Source organism: Macrotis lagotis, chromosome 1, assembly GCF_037893015.1.
Source record: "Macrotis lagotis isolate mMagLag1 chromosome 1, bilby.v1.9.chrom.fasta, whole genome shotgun sequence".
Classification (NCBI taxonomy): Eukaryota; Metazoa; Chordata; class Mammalia; order Peramelemorphia; family Peramelidae; genus Macrotis; species Macrotis lagotis.
In genome coordinates this window covers 343863120-343881165 of record NC_133658.1, presented here as the reverse complement: position 1 = coordinate 343881165, position 18046 = coordinate 343863120, and the positions used below count along the sequence as shown (strand labels likewise).

The following is an 18046-nucleotide window of genomic DNA, read 5'->3' as shown; positions in this document are numbered from 1 at the left end:
CAAGCTCATGCATTCCAGAGATCCCCCCCCCAACTATCCCCTCAGGGTCTGCACATGGCTGGACCTCCCTTAGCATGGGGCTGCCTGGGATTGGAACCCTTAAGTAAGGTTTCAGTAATCTGTTGGGAGCTGGCATCAGAGCCTGCAGATGCAGAGTCCTGTAACTGCCCACAGGAGAAACAAATTTGTGTAATGAGAGAACTGACTAAATTTTGAAGAGCCTAGAGAAGGGAGGCAAGTCAAAATGTTAACAAATAAGGTCCAGTCATAGATTGGTCAGTCTGGTGAAGCCCTTGGGTTCATTCTCAGAATGGTTTTAAATGAATAAATAAGATTACAAAGTCCATGATTAATCCAACAGGCATTAATTAAGAGTCTAATATTTGTCAAGAACTATGCCAGGTTGTCAGACTACAAAAAACAAGAACATTCCCTGCTCTCAAAGAATTAGTAATTCATGGATTCTGTGGGTTTTAAAAGGACTTGAGGGGCGGCTAGGTGGCTCAGTGAATAGAGCACCGACCTTGGAGTCAGGAGTACCTGGGTTCAAATCCAACCTCAGACACTTAATAATTACCTAGTTGTGTGGCCTTGGGCAAGCCACTTAATCCCATTTGCCTTGCAAAAACCTTAAAAAAAAAAAAGATTCTCCATAGCAAGGATAATGGATAAAAGTTCATCAAGCTGAGAGATGCCTTCATGACACAGTAAGGGAACTAGGTTTTAAGCAGGCCTTAGGAAGTCCCAGCAACCCACTTTATGTCTCTGAGCACCAGGCTATAAAATAGGACTCTCATTGTAAATAAGGTTTGATGGCTCTTTTCTAATGCAAAAGTTCTAAGGCATTAACTAAAGCAAAATGCATGGAACCTATACAAAGCTGACTTCAGCTTGTGATAGAAAAGCTTCCTAATAATCAGAGATGTCCAAGAGTAGAATAGACTGCCTTGATAAACAGTGACATATTCCCCCTCCCCATTCCCCATCCCTAACACTGATAAGGTATAAATAAAGTTAAATGAGTATTGGTTATATAGAGAAATGAGCCAAATTTATAAAAAACCAAACCATTCCCCAATTGACAAACAGTCAAAGGATATGCAAAAGGCAATAAGGAGGAAATCGAAGCTATCCCTAGTCATGAAAAATTGCTCTAAACATGACTGAAGAAATGCAAATTAAAGCATCTCTGAGGCACATCACACCTCTCAGATTGAGCAATATGACCAGAAAGGACAATGATCAATGTTGGAAGGGATGTGGGAAATCTGGTACACTAATACATTGCTGGTGGAGCTGTGAGCTCATCCAAGCTTTCTGGAGAGCAATTTGGAATTTTACCGAAGAGCAATAAAAATGTGCATACCCTTTGATCCAGCAACACCACTACTAGGTCTATTTCCTGAAGAGATCATGAAAAGGGATTAAAAACATGACTTACACAAAAATATTCATAGCAGCTCTGTTTGTGGTGGCAAAGAATTGGAAATCAAGGGGATGTCAATCAATTGGGAAATGGCTGAACAAATTGTGGTATATGTATGTGATGGAACACTATTGTTCTATTAAAAACCAGGAGAAATGGGATTTCAGAGAAGTTTGGAAAGACTTGCATGAACTGATGCTGAGCGAGATGAGCAGAACCAAAGAACATTATGTACCCTAACAGCAACACGGGGGTGATGATCAATCTTTATTTTTTTAGAAAGATTTTATTTATTTTGAATTTTATAATTTTTCCCCTAATCTTGCTTCCCTCCCCCCACAGAAGGCAGTCTGATAGTCTTTACATTGTTTCCATGGTATACATTGATCTAAGTTGAATGTGATGAGAGAAATCATGTCCTTAAGGAAGTAAAATAAAGTATAAGAGATAGCAAAATTACACAATAAGATAGCTTTTATTTTTTAAATTAAAAATCTTAAGTCTTTGTTCAAATGTCACAATTCTTTCTCTGGATACAGATGGTATTCTCTATTGCAGAAGCCCAAAATTGTCCCTGATTGTTGCACTGATGGAATGAGCAAGTCCATCAAGGTTGATCATCATCCCTGTGTTGCTGTTAGGGTGTACAATGCTGTTCTGGTTCTGCTCATCTCACTCAGCATCAGTTCATGCAAATCCTTTCAGGCTTCTCTGAATTCCCATCCCTCCTGGTTTCTAATAGAACAATAGGGTGTGATGATCAATCAATTTTTTTTAGGTTTTTTTTTTTTGCAAGGCAAATAAATGGGGCTAATTGGCTTGCCCAAAGTCACACAGCTAGGTAATTATTAAGTGTCTGAGGCTGGATTTGAAATCAGGGACTCCTGACTCCAGGGCTGGTGCTCTATCTACTGCACCATCTAGTTGCCCAATCAATCAATCTTAATGGACTTGCTCATTCCAGCAGTGCAATGATCAGGGACAATTGGTATCCAGAGAATACCACTGGTATCCAGAGAAAGAACTGTGCAGTTTAAACAAAGACCAAAAACTACTACCTTCAATTTAAAAAAAAAAAAAGTTGTCTTATGTACTACATAATTCTGCTATCTCTAATGTTTCATTTTTTTCCTCTATTTTTTCTCTCAACACATTCAGTTTTTTGGGGTTTGTTTTTGTTTTTGTTTTTTGCAAGGCAAACGGGGTTAAGTGGCTTGCCCAAGGCCACACAGCTAGGTAATTATTAAGTGTCTGAGGCCAGATTTGAACTCAGGTACTCCTGACTCCAGGACCGGTGCTCTATCCACTGCGCCACCTAGCCGCTCAACACATTCACAGTTTTGAACAATCACAGCGTGGAAACAATGTAGAGTATTAGATTGCCTTCTGTAGAGGGAAGGGGGAAGGGAAGGGAGGGTGGGGGGGAGTATAAAATTTAAAATCTTACCAAAAAAATGATAGAAACTATTATTGTATATAATTGGAAAACAAAATATTTATATAATAAAAGTTTTTTTAAAAATGAGTATGGGGGGAGACTAGGTGGTGCAGTGGATGGAGCACCGGCCCTGGAGTCAGGAGTACCTAGGTTCAGATGCCGTCTCAGACACTTAATAATTGCCTAGCTGTGTGGCCTTGGGCAAGTCACTTGACCCCATTTGCCTTGCAAAAATATAAAAAAAAATAAGTATTGGTAAGGAATATTACAGACATATATAGACATATGTTCAGGTAACAGTTGAACTGGACAACCAAACTATCATATCCCTTCTAATTCTGTGATTCTGTGACCCAAAGATAAAACAATCTAATCCAAGTCTCTATATGGAGTTGTTTCTACAACATTTCATAAGGTCTTCAATGAATCTTCCTGCCTCACCTTCCTAGATGACAGAGAATTCACCAGCTATTTCAGCAACCTATTCCATTGCTTTACAGCTCTAATTGTGAAAGAAACTCTTACTTATATTGAGTGAGCTTGCTCAGTATAGTTTTTGCCCACTGGTCCCAGTTCCCCCAAGATAACTTTCTTCCAAACAATAACATGACATATGTGGGAAAGTTGTGAATATCAGCTCTCTCCAAAGACAATCTCTCTTCTCTTACTTAGGACAGATACCTTGGTGTAGCACCATCTTGGTGGCACTAGAGTTTGTTGTAGCCACCCCTCCTAAAATGTGGAGACTAAAAAAAGCACACAATATTCCAAATCTCATAAACCAGTACAAAATATAGTAGGACTCATTCTAGATACCACATATTGACTGTAAGCTCTCATTGGCTTTTCTGGGTAGTTACATCACACTATTGGCCCATATGGTTTGAGGACTGAATGAGATCAGAAACAGGAAAATATTTAGGCGGTAATAACTGAAAGTGAATACCCCCACCTTTGAGACAAACTCACAACATTTCAGCACTTGGTCTCAGTGCAAAAATTCATATAGCTACCTCTCCTTTTTGTAGCTCTTTAGTTCTCTTCTCCTTTTGTAATTGTCGCTCCTTGTCCCGGGAATCAAAGGAGAAGGGGCAAATCTCCACAGTCCTCTGCTCTGGGATTCGGGGCTTAAAGGGCACCCCATAGTGTGGCACAGGGTGAGCTCTGATCACTGTTGGTGGTTCTTCTTCCTAGGAGGGAAAAACTACAGTCACAAATAGAGCTCCTCCATATCAGAAACTTTGAATGCTCAGAATAGGGGAAGGAGAGGGAGGAGAAGGCCTAAGGATAATGACCCTACCACTAATTAGCTACATAATAGAATTTTATCAACCACTCTCTCCCAGACTATTTCCTTATGCAGTAAATGGGAATAACATCTATCCTACTATGAAATAATTTATATAAAAGAACTTTGAAAAGCTCAGAGCTATTAAAAACTCCCAAATTACATAAAGTTTTTTATTCTAAAAGCATTCTGTGAAATGGACATTAACCTTACTTACATCTGAATGTATATAGGAAACATCACAATCTTATTTTGGATCCTATGGCCTACTATCTTCCAACTCAGCTCACTGTGATAGGGAGTATACCTTCATTTCACTGTCAAACCATACAAAAGTGTATCTATTGGGTACACAGGATCACACATTTAATGCCAGAGTCATGAAGACTATAGAGTCTAACCCTCTCATTTTACAAACAAAGATAATGAGACCCAGTGAGGTGTGCAATTTGCCCCAGATCACATTGTTAATAAGTGTCTAAGGCAAGACCTGAATCCAGAGCTTCCTCTATGTCCAAGGCCTTATTCACTATGCCATGCTCCCTCTTCCAAAATAAGACTGAAACCGTATCAATGTCTTTGGTTCTGAGTTAACAAGTATTTTAGTTACAAATGTGCCTAAATAAAAACACCTTATGTTTGATACCTGCTATAAAATTACCTTATCCATAGAGATATTTATAGACAATTTAGGAGAGGAAATAAGAAACCAGTCTGATCAATGACAGTTTACTCAGACTTATTTCATGAAACTTTTCCATGCACATGTGTTAGATCAGATCCTTGGGGCACAAAGAGATCAGACAGATGACACCCCTTTAGATGACTTTAGAGTTTAGTGCTGCTTGGTAACAGCCTGTGTACACTCCAGGACTGGGGTTAGAGATAGAGAACACTATGTACCATAGACAGCATAATGGACAACTACTCTACTGCCCCATCTTTCTAAGTGACTTCCTGGGTTGGACATGAATCCCCTGTATTCAGCCCCCTCAGCATTATTCTAAGAGTTGATGAGGCCATGAATACCCAGGGTGGGGCACATATGTATTCCTGACAACAGATTCTGCACAGCAAACCAGGGTGACAATCTCCAGACTCACTCTAGACAGTGATAAACTTTGAACTCTAACAATGTGTGAAGGGTACATGTTTAAGGAGAAAAAAAATCAGTAGCTTGAATCCTTGTCTATCCCCCTCCCCAAATCACCTCTTCTTCTCTGGTCAATGTCCGGACTCTGTTCTTCAGGATAAAGGCAGGAGATTTGGGGATCGTTGAAGGTAGCTTCTTCTTTTCTGGAATACCCTGGGAAGAAGAGAGGGGTGTTAAGCAGCTGAAGACTATCACTAGCTCCTCCAGGAGCATAAACATAGTGTCTTCAAGATTACATACAGCTACGGGGTGGCTAGGTGCGTAGTGGATAAAGCACCGGCCCTCAAGTCAGGAGTACCTGGGTTTAAATCCAGTCTCAGACACTTAATAATTACCTAGCTGTGTGGCCTTGGGCAAGCCACTTAACCCCGTTTGTCTTGCAAAAAAAAAAAAAAAAAAAGATTACATACAGCTAGTCACCCCTTCCTAATTACCTGCTTAGAGAACTCCGAGTGCCATTTTCAGACTCTAGACTTAATTCCATCAGCATTTAATACACACAAAATAATTAGTCTCATTATTTTACTTTTACATTAGTTCACTTATTCATTATACTCAACAGTTATGGCTCATAAGTACCTTTTGACCACTTATAGAAAAAAAATTCATCATTCAGAAATGCATCATAGACTTTGCTCTTTGTTAGAAGGAAAGTTGGGAGGTAAGGAGAACTAATCTAAAACAAAAGGTACCATCAAAACTTGTTTTAAAAAGTCATTTATATGGGGTGGCTAGGTGGCACAGTGGATAGAGCACCGGCCCTGGAGTCAGGAGAGCCTGAGTTCAAATCCAGCCTTAGACACTTAATAATTACCTAGCTGTGTGGCCTTGGGCAAGCCACTTAACCCCATTTGCGTTGCCAAAAAAAAAGTCATTTATAAAAACTATCACTGGGCCTGAAGACAATTATGAACAAAAGAGGTATTGATGAAATAATAGGGATAGGAGAGAGAAGGCTGCACTTGGAAGCTTACTACAATGGGAAAATGAGGGTCAAATTTCACTCTAAAATGAGGGTAAAGTGCCATTTAAGATGATGATTCTGAATGGCAACACTTAAAAAGGCCCTGAAAGATTTGTTAACCACACCCTTGAGGGCAGCTAGGTGGATAGAATACCACTATCAGAATCAAGAGGATCTGAGTTCAAATTCGACCCCAGACACTTATTAGCTGTGTGACCCTGGGTGAGTCACTTAATCCTGATTGTCTCAAAAACAAAACAACAAAAAAAGATATACCATTCCCTCATTCCTAAAATAGTACAGCCTCTCATCAAGATGAATACAAAGTCTATAAAATAACTTTGAGTAAGACCAACAGTATCATTACTCTTCCTAAAGAAATCCTACAAATACTAGATAGACAATACTGAAAATAAGGGGGGGGGTGGGGAACGACTAGCAAGGAAATACTCTATGGAATTTGACAAAAATTGTAAAAACATTTTAGAACAGCAGTTTTTTTGGGTCATGAATCTCTGGCAGTCTGGGAGATTCCTTAGAATATTTTTAAAGGCATAAAACTATGTGGAATCATAAAAGAAACCAATTATATTAAAACATATTTACTTAATTTATGGAATGTTATTTAAATATTAATTTAATGTGTGCTAGTAATATTAGAACACAGTTAAGAATCTTTGATTTAGAGCAAAATGTCAACAATAGTAATAATGATGATGATGATGATGATGATGATGGTGACAGTCAAAGAGAAATAATGAAAAAATAGCAAGGAAAGTATTAGATTTCAAACCAAATTTAAAAAATAGAAATCAAAACTACTTGGTACTATATGAACTCAAGCATATTGAAATAAAGAAAATAACATACACAGCAGCTACAAAGAAAGATATACAAAGGACAAAAAAATCTGAATGCTGTGTACCTAAGTTTAAGTCCAAAGAAGATGTGAGAAGGCATTATGCCCTTCTTTTAGTGGTGAGGGATTATTAGTATGGAATACTAAACATACTGTTGGATTCAAATGATGTCTAGGTTAGTTCTACTGGGCTGCATTTTTTTCCTTTTCTTCTTAAGCAATCACCTGACAAACATCGTATGAACTAACCAAAGAAGATACAAGAAAAAAAAGTTAAAGTTTCCAGAACCCTACAGGTCTGCTAGGAGACACAAGGTGTGTGTGTGTATATATATAAGTATATCAAAATAGATAAAAGATGATGAAGAGAGGGAATTTAGAAAAGACTCCAAAGCCTTGAAGGAAATTCTGGATTCTGAGAGACAGGAGAGGAGGCAGTACATTTCAGCCAGGTGGGACAGAGTGTCAACAAGGAAATGTAACACTGTGGATGAGGAAAACAAAAACACAGTCTAGATAGAATGTGTAAGTTTGGAAAGGTCAGTTGGAGCCAGGTTGTACAAGTTAAACATAGAGGAGTGTGAATATGACCTAGAGGTAAGAGAGAGTCACTGAAGTCTCCTGAATAAGGAAGTGATATAATTGGCCATGTGCTTTAGAACATCACTTTGAATTGAATGAAATACAGAGCAGGCTGGCCAACCAGTAGTCCAAGGAGGTGGCGATGAGGGCCATAATTAGAACATTTGGTTGTGTGAGTCCAGAAGAGATGGATCTGACAAGTGTGGTGGTAATAAAAATTATAGGATTTGGCAACTTAGTAGCTATGGGTAGTAAGAGACAGTGAGGAGTCATCAAGGATGTGGCAACCCTGGAGGATAAAGAATTAGGCAAATCTGGAAGATGGGTGGGTTTTGGGGGAAATGCTTTAAACATATTTAATTTGAAATATCAATAAAACAATCAACAAAAGTAGGAAGTTGGTGATCAGAGTTCAGAAGGAGAATAGAATTGGAAATATTCATCTGGGAGTCATCTGAATTAAACATGATAAACCAATGGAAATAAGATCACCCAGAAAGAATGCTTCAAGAGAAAGAGGTTCACAATAGAGTCTTGGGGTACAAACACAGAAATGGAGGAAACCATTAGGAAAACTAAAATGAATGAGAGGAAGGCAGCAGTTTCAAATGCTGCAGAAGTCAAGTAAGACTTATTCATAAGTAGACTTATTCATAATTTTGTAGAGCAATTTTAGTTGACAAATTGCAAAACGGTAAAGAAACAAGAAGAAAAGAAATAGAAGCAACATGTGTAGGTGTTTTTTCCTAGGAAATGTTAAGAATCAAAGGAGAGATAATATTGCTAGAGGAAAAGGCAGAGATTAGGGAAGACTTTTTATGGTTGGAGAGACTTGGTAGGGTTTACTAGCAGCAGGGAAAGTGCATATAAAGAGAAATTGAAGATCACAGTAAAAGGTGATTAATGCTGTGTGGCTAAAGTGCAGAGCAGAAAATGGCTATGAGGCTTTAATAGAAATTTGTGGTATTTAAGGAAATAGCAAAATATATATTGAAATCCAGAGTGGGAGGGTAGAAGGAGGAGTAGAAAGGACTGTGAGCCAGACAATGAGAAAGGAAAGAGAATGGGCTGGAGACCAGAAGCTAATGTCCACTAAGATGATTAGGATGGGATCTTAATTTTGGATATAGTAAATTGTGAAGAAATACAGGTTACACATTCAATTTTTTTTTTTAGGTTTTTGCAAAGCAAATGGGGTTAAGTGGCTTGCCCAAGGCCACACAGCTACGTAATTATTAAGTGTCTGAGACTGGATTTGAACCCAAGTACTCCTGACTCCAGGGCCAGTGCTTTATCCACTACGCCACCTAGCCACCCCAACACATTCAATTTTGATTTAGCCTTATCATGAATGCAAATGTAAAAGCCCATCAGATTGCCTTCTAAGGGGGGGAAGGGAAGGGAGGGGAGGGAGAAAAACTGTAAAACTCAAATCCCCGCCAAAAAAAAAAATGACGAGTAGAAACTACCATTGTATGTAATTGGAAAACAAATATTTTTATATAGATATAGATATACAAAAGAAAGGTTACTGTGTGAGAGTGAGAGAGGAAGAGTCTGTGAATGGTGAATCAGAGTAATCTCTTCTCCCCAATGTTCTTTAGGATTAGGATATTTGGGAAGATAGAAAAAAAGGATAGTTAGTCATTTGGTGGGAGCAAGATCTCTGAGTGCCAGAAGGTGTAGGATCACAAGAAAGCATCTAAAAAGGAAAGAAGTTTGCTAATTACGGAACAAGAATTCCACAGAGTATAGTGTTTACAATTACAGGGTAGAGTTGAGGAGAGTGGGGATCTAAGAATAGGCAGTGGAGGTTAAGGAGCCTGTAGCTTACTTGGATAGTCATACTTTCATATCACTGGGCATTTATCATCCTCAGGGAAAGTGCCTGGGCAGAGTAAAAACAATCATTGCATAGATGCACATTGGTGGTGATGGGTTGGCTTTTGAATCAGTGTCCACATGCTCAAGTTGCCATGAACCTTTCCTTTATTGATGTGAGAGCTGTGGTGGACAGGTCACTGGACCAGGTAATCATGCAGCTTGATTCTACTTGCCTTATCAAGATGATGTGTCAGCTAAGTAGTAGCTGTACTGGACTTCACTGGGTAAAAATAGGGTCTGGCAGTCCCATGCCTTCCTGACCTCTTTGGTGTTAGAGTGGCTATAGATTAGCTCTATAAGACTGAGAAGCAATCAAACAGTGTTTCTATAATTAAAAACACAACCACAAGGGGTATTTGACAAGAACTTCTTGAAAAACCACCTTGAAAGCAATTTCAAAAAAAATTAAGTTTAGATGAACATTTTATTTGTTATTGTTGTTCTGTCATTCAATTGTATCCAACTTTTCATGAACCCATAGAATACCAGATCTCTATTTTCCAAAGTCTGTCCAAGCTCATCTTTGTTGCTTCTATGACACTATCTATCCATCATGTCTTCTGCCATCTCCTTCTCCTTTTGCCTTTAATCTTTTTTCAGTATCAGAGTATTCCATGAGTCCTGTGATCTTAAGCTCTGGCTTTAGTATTTGTTCTTCCAGTGAATAGAGTTAATTTTGATTTCATCTCACTGTCCAATGAAACCTTTGATTCTTTTGCTCATTTTTCCTTATGTTCAGCTTCCTTGATGATAAATTACCAGAAAAAACTCTAACTTTAACCATCTAGATATTTTTTGACAAAGTGTTATCTCTACTTTTTAGTATGCTATCCAGATTTGCCACCGCTTGTTCCAAGGAGCAAGGGTCTTTTCATTTCTTTTTTTTATTTTTAAATTTTTTTAGTTTTTTTTTTTTTGTAAGACAAATGGGGTTAAGTGGCTTGCCCAAGGCCACACACCTAGGTAATTATTAAGTGAAGTGTCTGAAGCCAGATTTGAACTCAGGTACTCCTGACTCCAAGATCAGTGCTCTATCCACTGCGCCACCTAGCCACCCCAGGGTCTTTTAATTTCATAGCTGCAGTCACCATCTGCAATGAGTATTAAACCTAAGAATATAAAACCTAATATTGCTTTCATTTCTTCTCCTTTTATCTGATAGACTGGGATCAGATGCCACAATCTTAGTTGTTTTTAAATGTTAAACTTCAAGCCAGCTTTTACACTCTCCACTTTCACACTCATCAAGAGGTTCCTTAATCCTTCTTCACTTTTTGCCATCTGAGTTGGTATCACTTATCTATCTGAGAGCACTGGTATTTTTCCTGCCAATCTTAATTCAGGCTTTGGATTTGTCTAGCCTGGAATTTCACAGGATGCATTTTAAACAAGGTGAAAATACACAGCCTTGTTGTATTCCTTTCCCAATTCCAAACCAATCAGTTGTTCCATATTTGGTTCTAACTATTGCTTTTTGACCCACATACAAGTTCCTCAGGAGACAAGTAAGATGATCTGGTATTCTCATCTATTTGAGAACATGCTACAAATGTTACGATCTACATAATCAAATACTTTAGCAGTAGTTAATGAAGCAAAAGGAAATTTTTTTCTGGAACTTCCTTGCTTTCTTATAATTCAGTGAATGTTGACAGTTTGGTCTCTAGTTTCTCTTGTCTTTGAAGATCAGTCCGCACTTCTGGTGAATTTTCAGTATGCTGGAATCTAGCTTGCAAAATCTTAAGCATAACCTTGCTGACACATGAAATGAGGAAACTTGTTTGGTAGTTTGAACATTTTTTGGCATCACCCTTTCTTTAGGATTGGAAAAATAAAATGACTTTTTTTCAATCCAACAACCACTGTTGAGTTTCCAAATTTGTTGCCATATTTGTTGCACAACATTTTTAACATCTTTTAGAATTTTAAATAGTTCAGCTGGAATTTAATCACTTCCACTAGCCTTATTGTTAGCAATGATTCCTAAGGCCTCCAGTTATTAATGCTTTCTCTTAATTAAATTGTCTTGTATTTACTTGATTTTATATGTGTCTGTATTGTGTATTTGTATATTGTATTCTGTCAGTAGAATGTAAGCTTCTTGAAGGTACAGAATGTTATTTTCATCTTATATTGCCCATACCCAGAAAAATGCCTTGCACATCATCCTTATAGTTGTAGAAGGAAAAGTAACGATACTAACAGTTTCTAATTTCATATCCTGATAAGCCCCTAGAACCCCCCTAGCCTTTGTTTCTAAAAGAATACCAAAACAAGATACAATCTTGGAAGTCATCTATTCCAGTTCTCCCATCTGATAGATTTAACATTGAGAAGAAGTGTCTTGCTTACTGACAAATGAGTCAGAGGCAAATTGGTCTTTAGGATTTAGATATCATGATAATGAAGACATTTTCAATTGTCCCAGGACCCCAATTCTTTCAAACTAAACTGTTTCTTTAACTTTGAGTCTAGAGGTTTTTTTTTTTTATCATGATCTTAAAGTATTATTCTCTCTATTTAAAATTTCATTTCCTCTGGGCTTGGGATAAAACGGAAAATGACCTAGAGGTAAAAAGTTGTAAAGAAGAAAATGCTGGGGATGGCTACGTGGCACAGTGGATAGAACACTGGCCTTGGAGTCAGGAGTACCTGAGTTCAAATCTGGCCTCAGACACTTAATAATTACCTAGCCATGTGGCCTTGGGCAAGCCACTTAACCCCACTGCCTTGCAAAAAAAAAAAAGAAAAGAAAAGAAAAGAAAATGGTCTGACAAAACAAAACCAAAATCAGACCTAATTAAAAGAAATAATCACGTAAACTACATAATCAGGTAAACTACATGTTGCTAAAAGGTATTATAGACAATGAAGTAATATCAAAAATTTTTATAGCAAGTTCCTCTGACAAAGATCTCATTTCTCAAACATATATGAAGCATAGAATGGAGTTAAATTCAGATTAAAACAATTCCAAGTAGGGGCGGCTAGGTGGCACAGTGGGGGTGGCTAGGTGGCGCAGTGGATAGGAGTCAGGAGTACCTGGGTTCAAATCTGGTCTCAGACACTTAATAATTACCTAGCTATGTGGCCTTGGGTAAGCTGCTTAACCCCATTTGCCTTGCAAAAACCTAAAAAAAATAAAATAAACCCAATTCCGAGGAACTTTAGTGCAAATTGAAATATAATTTCCTCACTTTTTATATTTTTCTTGCTTTTCTATAAAATCACAACTAATATGGAAATATGTTTTGCATGATTTCACATATTATTAGTGACATAATATTATAGAGTAGTATGGAAGTAAAGAATTTGGAATTCAAAATTTTAAGAGAATGTTAAAAATAAATTTACTAAAAAAGAAAAAAAGGCCTGAGTTAACAAATGCCTTAAAAGCAGTACAATCAACAAAACTATGAATCCATTAAAAAGTATTTATATTTCTAGACTGGCAAGAATAGTTAAGAGCTTGAGACAGGAAGGCAGAACCCTTAGGTAGACTCCTGCACTTGTGAGTCAGGAAAATCAGAGTGTGAATCCCAGTTCCAATACATACAAGCTATGAGACCATGGAGAAGTCATTTAACCTCATTCAGTCTCAGTTTCCCATTAATAGAATAGAGCTAATAATAGCAACTATTTCACATTTGTTGTGATGGTCAACTGAGAATATATATTGAACATTTCAGAACCTTTAAAAGAAATATAAAAGCTGACACAATAATTATGATTTAATAATTATAACTTAATATTAATGTGATTACATATTAATGACATAATTATAATATATAATATAATTACATTATAATTATTTTATCAAAAGGTATTATTTCTTATAGAATCATTATTTTCATCATCATCATCATCATCAATATTACTGTTATTATTAATAATAATAAAAAAATGCTGGCATAGCCTTTGAGAACATAGGGTCACTTACCTCCATGATAGAATGGCTTTAATTTATCATACTTTAAAAAAAAATCCACCAGGAATTGCAATTAACCTGATTCAATTAACTTGAAACCCCATAGCACCTCAACCTATTCCCACATTGTTAAGAACCAAAACATAGGGGCAGCTAGAAGGCACAGTGCATAGAGCACTGGCCCTGGAGTCAGGAGGACCTGAGTTCCAATGTGACCTCAAACACATAATACTTAGCTATGTGACCTTAAGTCACTGAACCCTACTGCTTGCCAAAAAAGAAAAACAAAGCTTAAATGCAAATCCCATCAAGTTGGCTGGCACCTACCCATCTTATTCAATTTCTGGCTCTCACTTTTTCTTATATTTAAGGAAGTAAAAAAAAAAAAATTCTTACCACAACATCCTCCAAGATCCTGGTAGGACAAGGCCTAGAATGAAACTCAAAGTGATCCTCTTCCAAATTCTTTTTTGTCTCTCGCTCCTGTATCCTCTTCTCAATTGCCAGGTCAAAACCAATAGCCTGAGTGGGTGGTTTTACAGGAGGTTTCTTTGGCACGATGGGCCCACCTTCAAGAATTCTAGAGTCAACCTCCCGTGCTTTGAATTTATACCTGTGGAATTTCAAAGGGATTTTTCAAGAATGTAAAACAAAAACTTAAAAAAAAAAATTGTGCCAAAGATACAAACAATAATCATGGTGATTTCTCTTCATAACTAGCATATTTTAAACTTCATTACAGTATCAATAATCATGAACATGTTTACAATAATATCATCCTCCAATATTGCTAGTATGGAGAAATTATTATATAATGTCCTTAGTTACTCTATTCCCTTCTCCACAAGCCCTAGAACAAACAGTACCATTAGGGGGAGGACATTTTCTATGTTCCATATCAAAATTTAACTTTAATTGATTGAATGACATAAGCCATAACAATGTATTAGGTTTTAGAAACAAAGTTTGGTGGGAAGAACACTATTTGGCTTCCAAAGAGCTGAGCAACTATGTTAGTAACTAGTAACTAGATCTCATTAAGCCTTAATTTTGTGTAAGAATCAAATAAGGCCTCTATAAATACTTTGTATCTGCAAAGCACTACACAAAAATAAGATATTAATAGTTAAGAGTAAAATGTACAAGAATTAACCTGGAAGAATAATACCATGTTTTTCTTAAGTAATATATCTAACTTCGTTTCTCTCACTCCTCCCAACTCAAACCTGACTCCCTAGTTATTGCTTTATCTTTGTAAAGAAAAGCTCCTATGGAGTCTGACTCCCACAGACAGCTCAGATAAGAAGGGGTATCGATGGCTACAGCGAGATTTTCCACTGTGCCATGGAAACTCACTGTTGAATTTTCTCAAGTTCTTCAGCTTCCAACTCGGCTGTGCTCTTGCATGTTATAGGTCTTGTGCGTTGATTAGTTTTAAATACCAGTGTCTGTGGGTTCGTTATCTTGAGCACTGATGGTTTGGAGGGTAACAGACCTGCAAGGGAACCACAAAAATGCCACTGGATTCTCCACTACCACTGGACCTCCAATTTAGGTCATACCCAAGTCATAACATTAAGACATCTTTCTATGAAAAATTGCCAGAAACTGACAGTGCCTTGGCATATTTGAGCATTCTCTTCAGTGCCATCCAATCTACCATTCCATTCAGGAGGAAAACTGCTCTAATTTATATAAAACATTAATGTTCTTTTTACTACAACAAACAAGAGTATCTGTGTTTATAGACTAGCTTAATGCTAGTTTCCACATTTATCAACAATTTCTACTACTTTGCTTATGATTGCCACAAACAATATCTTTATTCAAGTTCAATTAAAGGTCTTTCAATGCTCAATTACTATTCCCAGTACTGTGAATTCCCAGGAAATAGATATTCATATCAATATCAAAGGAAAAAAATTAACTTCCAAAATCAATATATAGGACTTTTTTGCAAAAATAATGTAAAGGTCTGAGGATAAGTCTGTTATTAGACACTTGTCACCAGTGGAATGGTCACTAAGATGAATTGTGTGGCTATAGCAACTCATGAATTAATTAAAAGTTCAAAACATCTCTGCATTCTATGCAGCCCCCCTCTTTTGCTAAGAATTTGCTTTTAGGAGCAGCTAGGTGGCGCAGTAGATAGAGCACCAGCCCTGGAGTCAGGAGGACCTGACTTCAAATCCATCCTCAGATAATTGCCTAGCTGTGTGACCTTGAGCAAGTCACTTAACCCCATTACCCTAAATAAATTTTTTTAAAAAAGGAGAAAAAAAAGAATTTGCTTTTAAATCATCTATAAAGATCAATTTATCTACTGATAACATAACATTTTCACTGTAGATAAAACAAAAATCAGTCACCTTACAGTGCCTTTCTATTAATTCATCCAGCAAACATTTATAAAATTATGTGTTGGGGCGGCTAGGTGGAACAGTGGATAGAGCACTGGCCTTGGAGTTAGGAGTACCTGAGTTCAAATCCGGCCTCAGACACTTAATAATTGCCTAGCCATGTGGCCTCGGGCAAGCCACTTAACCCCATTGCCTTGCAAAAAAATAAAATAAAATTATGTGTTATGTATTATGCTAGGTCCAGACAAAAACACACTAGTTCTGCCTTCAAGAAGCTTACATTCTATTAGTTCACATTAGGAAACAAGTGATTGGGTGAAATAATATGAATAAAACAAATTAACATATATACTGACAAACAAGTCAAAGAATAACTGCTTTTAAAGTCAGTAATCCTGATGATGTTTACATATGACAAGATTATGCAGGGCTGATAAGGAACATCATCTAGTTCAGCCTCATTAAGGAAATAGAATCAGAAGATGAATCAACATGTCCAAGGTCACACACTCCCACCCAGGATTTGAACCTGGGTCATCTAAGTATAAAGATCTTTCAACTATACCACACTGATTCCTTTATGAAAGTCCCTACTAATAGACAACATACTTTTAATCCTAATTTATTTTAGAAATAAAAACTAAATGCCTTTCAAATTTCCATGTTGGGTTAACCTGCTAACTCATCAACAAAATATAGATGAGCCAAAAAAGAACAGCTAATCCTAGCTTCATTAAGAGAATTCTTCATTTATTTTCTGAGCTCATTTTTGTGGTAACAAACAAACCTAGAAACTAGGTAGGGAAAGGGAATTAGACTTTACCAAGGAACTAGAGAAGGGTTAAACAAAAGATAGCATATTGTGCTGTAAGGAAGAATGAAAGGGAAAGCACCTGAGAAACCTGGGAAGACTTCTGTGCAGTGATGTACAGATTAGGTGAGCAGATTCAAAAGAACAACACTGTAAAAGAGAATAACCTAGAAAGACTTAAGAATTCTGATAAATTCCACTGCCAGTGATAAGAATTATTATCATCCTGGTGTAGAAGAGATGGACTTAGGATGCAGGAGGAGAGAAAGTTTTTGGGTATGGTCAATGAGGAAATTTGTTTTTGCTTGACTCTGCATATCTGTTAAAAAGTTTTATCTTTCTTTTCATTTAAAGGGGAAGGACAAAATTAGAAAAGCCAATTTATTCATTAACTTTTTTTGAAAAGATTCATTTTTCTTGTGAAAAGCTCATTTTTCAAATGAATCTCTTTCATTTTCCAACAAAATACCAGATGATGGACTGACAATAGCATTATATATTGTTAATTTCCAACTTGCAGACTTGTGTGAGGGATCTGCAAATCAATAAACAAACTAACATAATAAGCATGGACCTTCCAGGGTCTAGTTTTTTTTTTTGGCAAGGCAATGGGATTAAGTGACTTGCCCAAGGTCACACGGCTAGGTAATTTTTAAGTATCTGAGACCAAATTTGAACTCAGGTCCTCCTGACTACAAGGCCAGGGCTCTATCCAGGCATCATCTAGCTGCTCCCTTTAGGACTGTCTTAAGGTTCAAATGGGGGAATATATGCAAACCTTAAAGTATTATTATATAAATGTTGGAATGTTGTTGATGTTGTTGTCACCCCTTTTAACAGTGAAGAACAGTGAAAAGAAAAACAACCACCTGAAGTGAGATTTTGAACTTACTAGTTGTGTAAACCTGAGCAAATTATTAACCTCTCTGCTTCTCAGTTTTGTTGTGTCATATGTATTCCAGGCTAAGAGCTATGAAGGGTTAACACAGAAATAGTTATGTGCTTTAACAAGCAAGATGTGCTTCAGAGCTTAGACAAGGGAGTAGCTGCATGTCTGAGCTAAGGAGGTGTATTCCCAGGCTCAGATAGATAGCGCATTCTGAAATAATTACCTTCTGCACTTTGTTTATCAAATCACTGTTTGGTTCTCAAAACAATCACCTAAGACATACACAAGGTATGCATGTGAAAAAAATGCTTGCTAAAACGCTTATCTAATTGGTTACGTAAATGTAGAGTATAAAAGTATGTATCCTGTGATCAATAAACGAACCAGCTTACGCATCATATTGATGTCGGCCTGAGTTTCCTCCTCCAGACTCGACACAGTTTCTTCAGCAATAATATGGATGA

General features: G+C 37.1%; 1 protein-coding gene across 5 annotated transcripts in view; it reads right to left on the bottom strand.

Annotated features, from left to right (window-relative positions):
* Positions 1-18046, bottom strand: part of TPX2 (TPX2 microtubule nucleation factor) — a 67287-nt gene that overhangs the window by 8611 nt on the left and 40630 nt on the right. For all 5 annotated transcript variants that reach the window (XM_074211840.1, XM_074211842.1, XM_074211839.1 and 2 more), the window contains 4 exons: positions 14879-15017; positions 13919-14135; positions 5363-5458; positions 3878-4054 (listed from right to left, as the gene is read on the bottom strand). In XM_074211840.1, coding sequence (XP_074067941.1) covers positions 3878-4054; positions 5363-5458; positions 13919-14135; positions 14879-15017 — 629 coding nt within the window. The remainder of the gene's footprint in view (positions 1-3877; positions 4055-5362; positions 5459-13918; positions 14136-14878; positions 15018-18046) is intronic.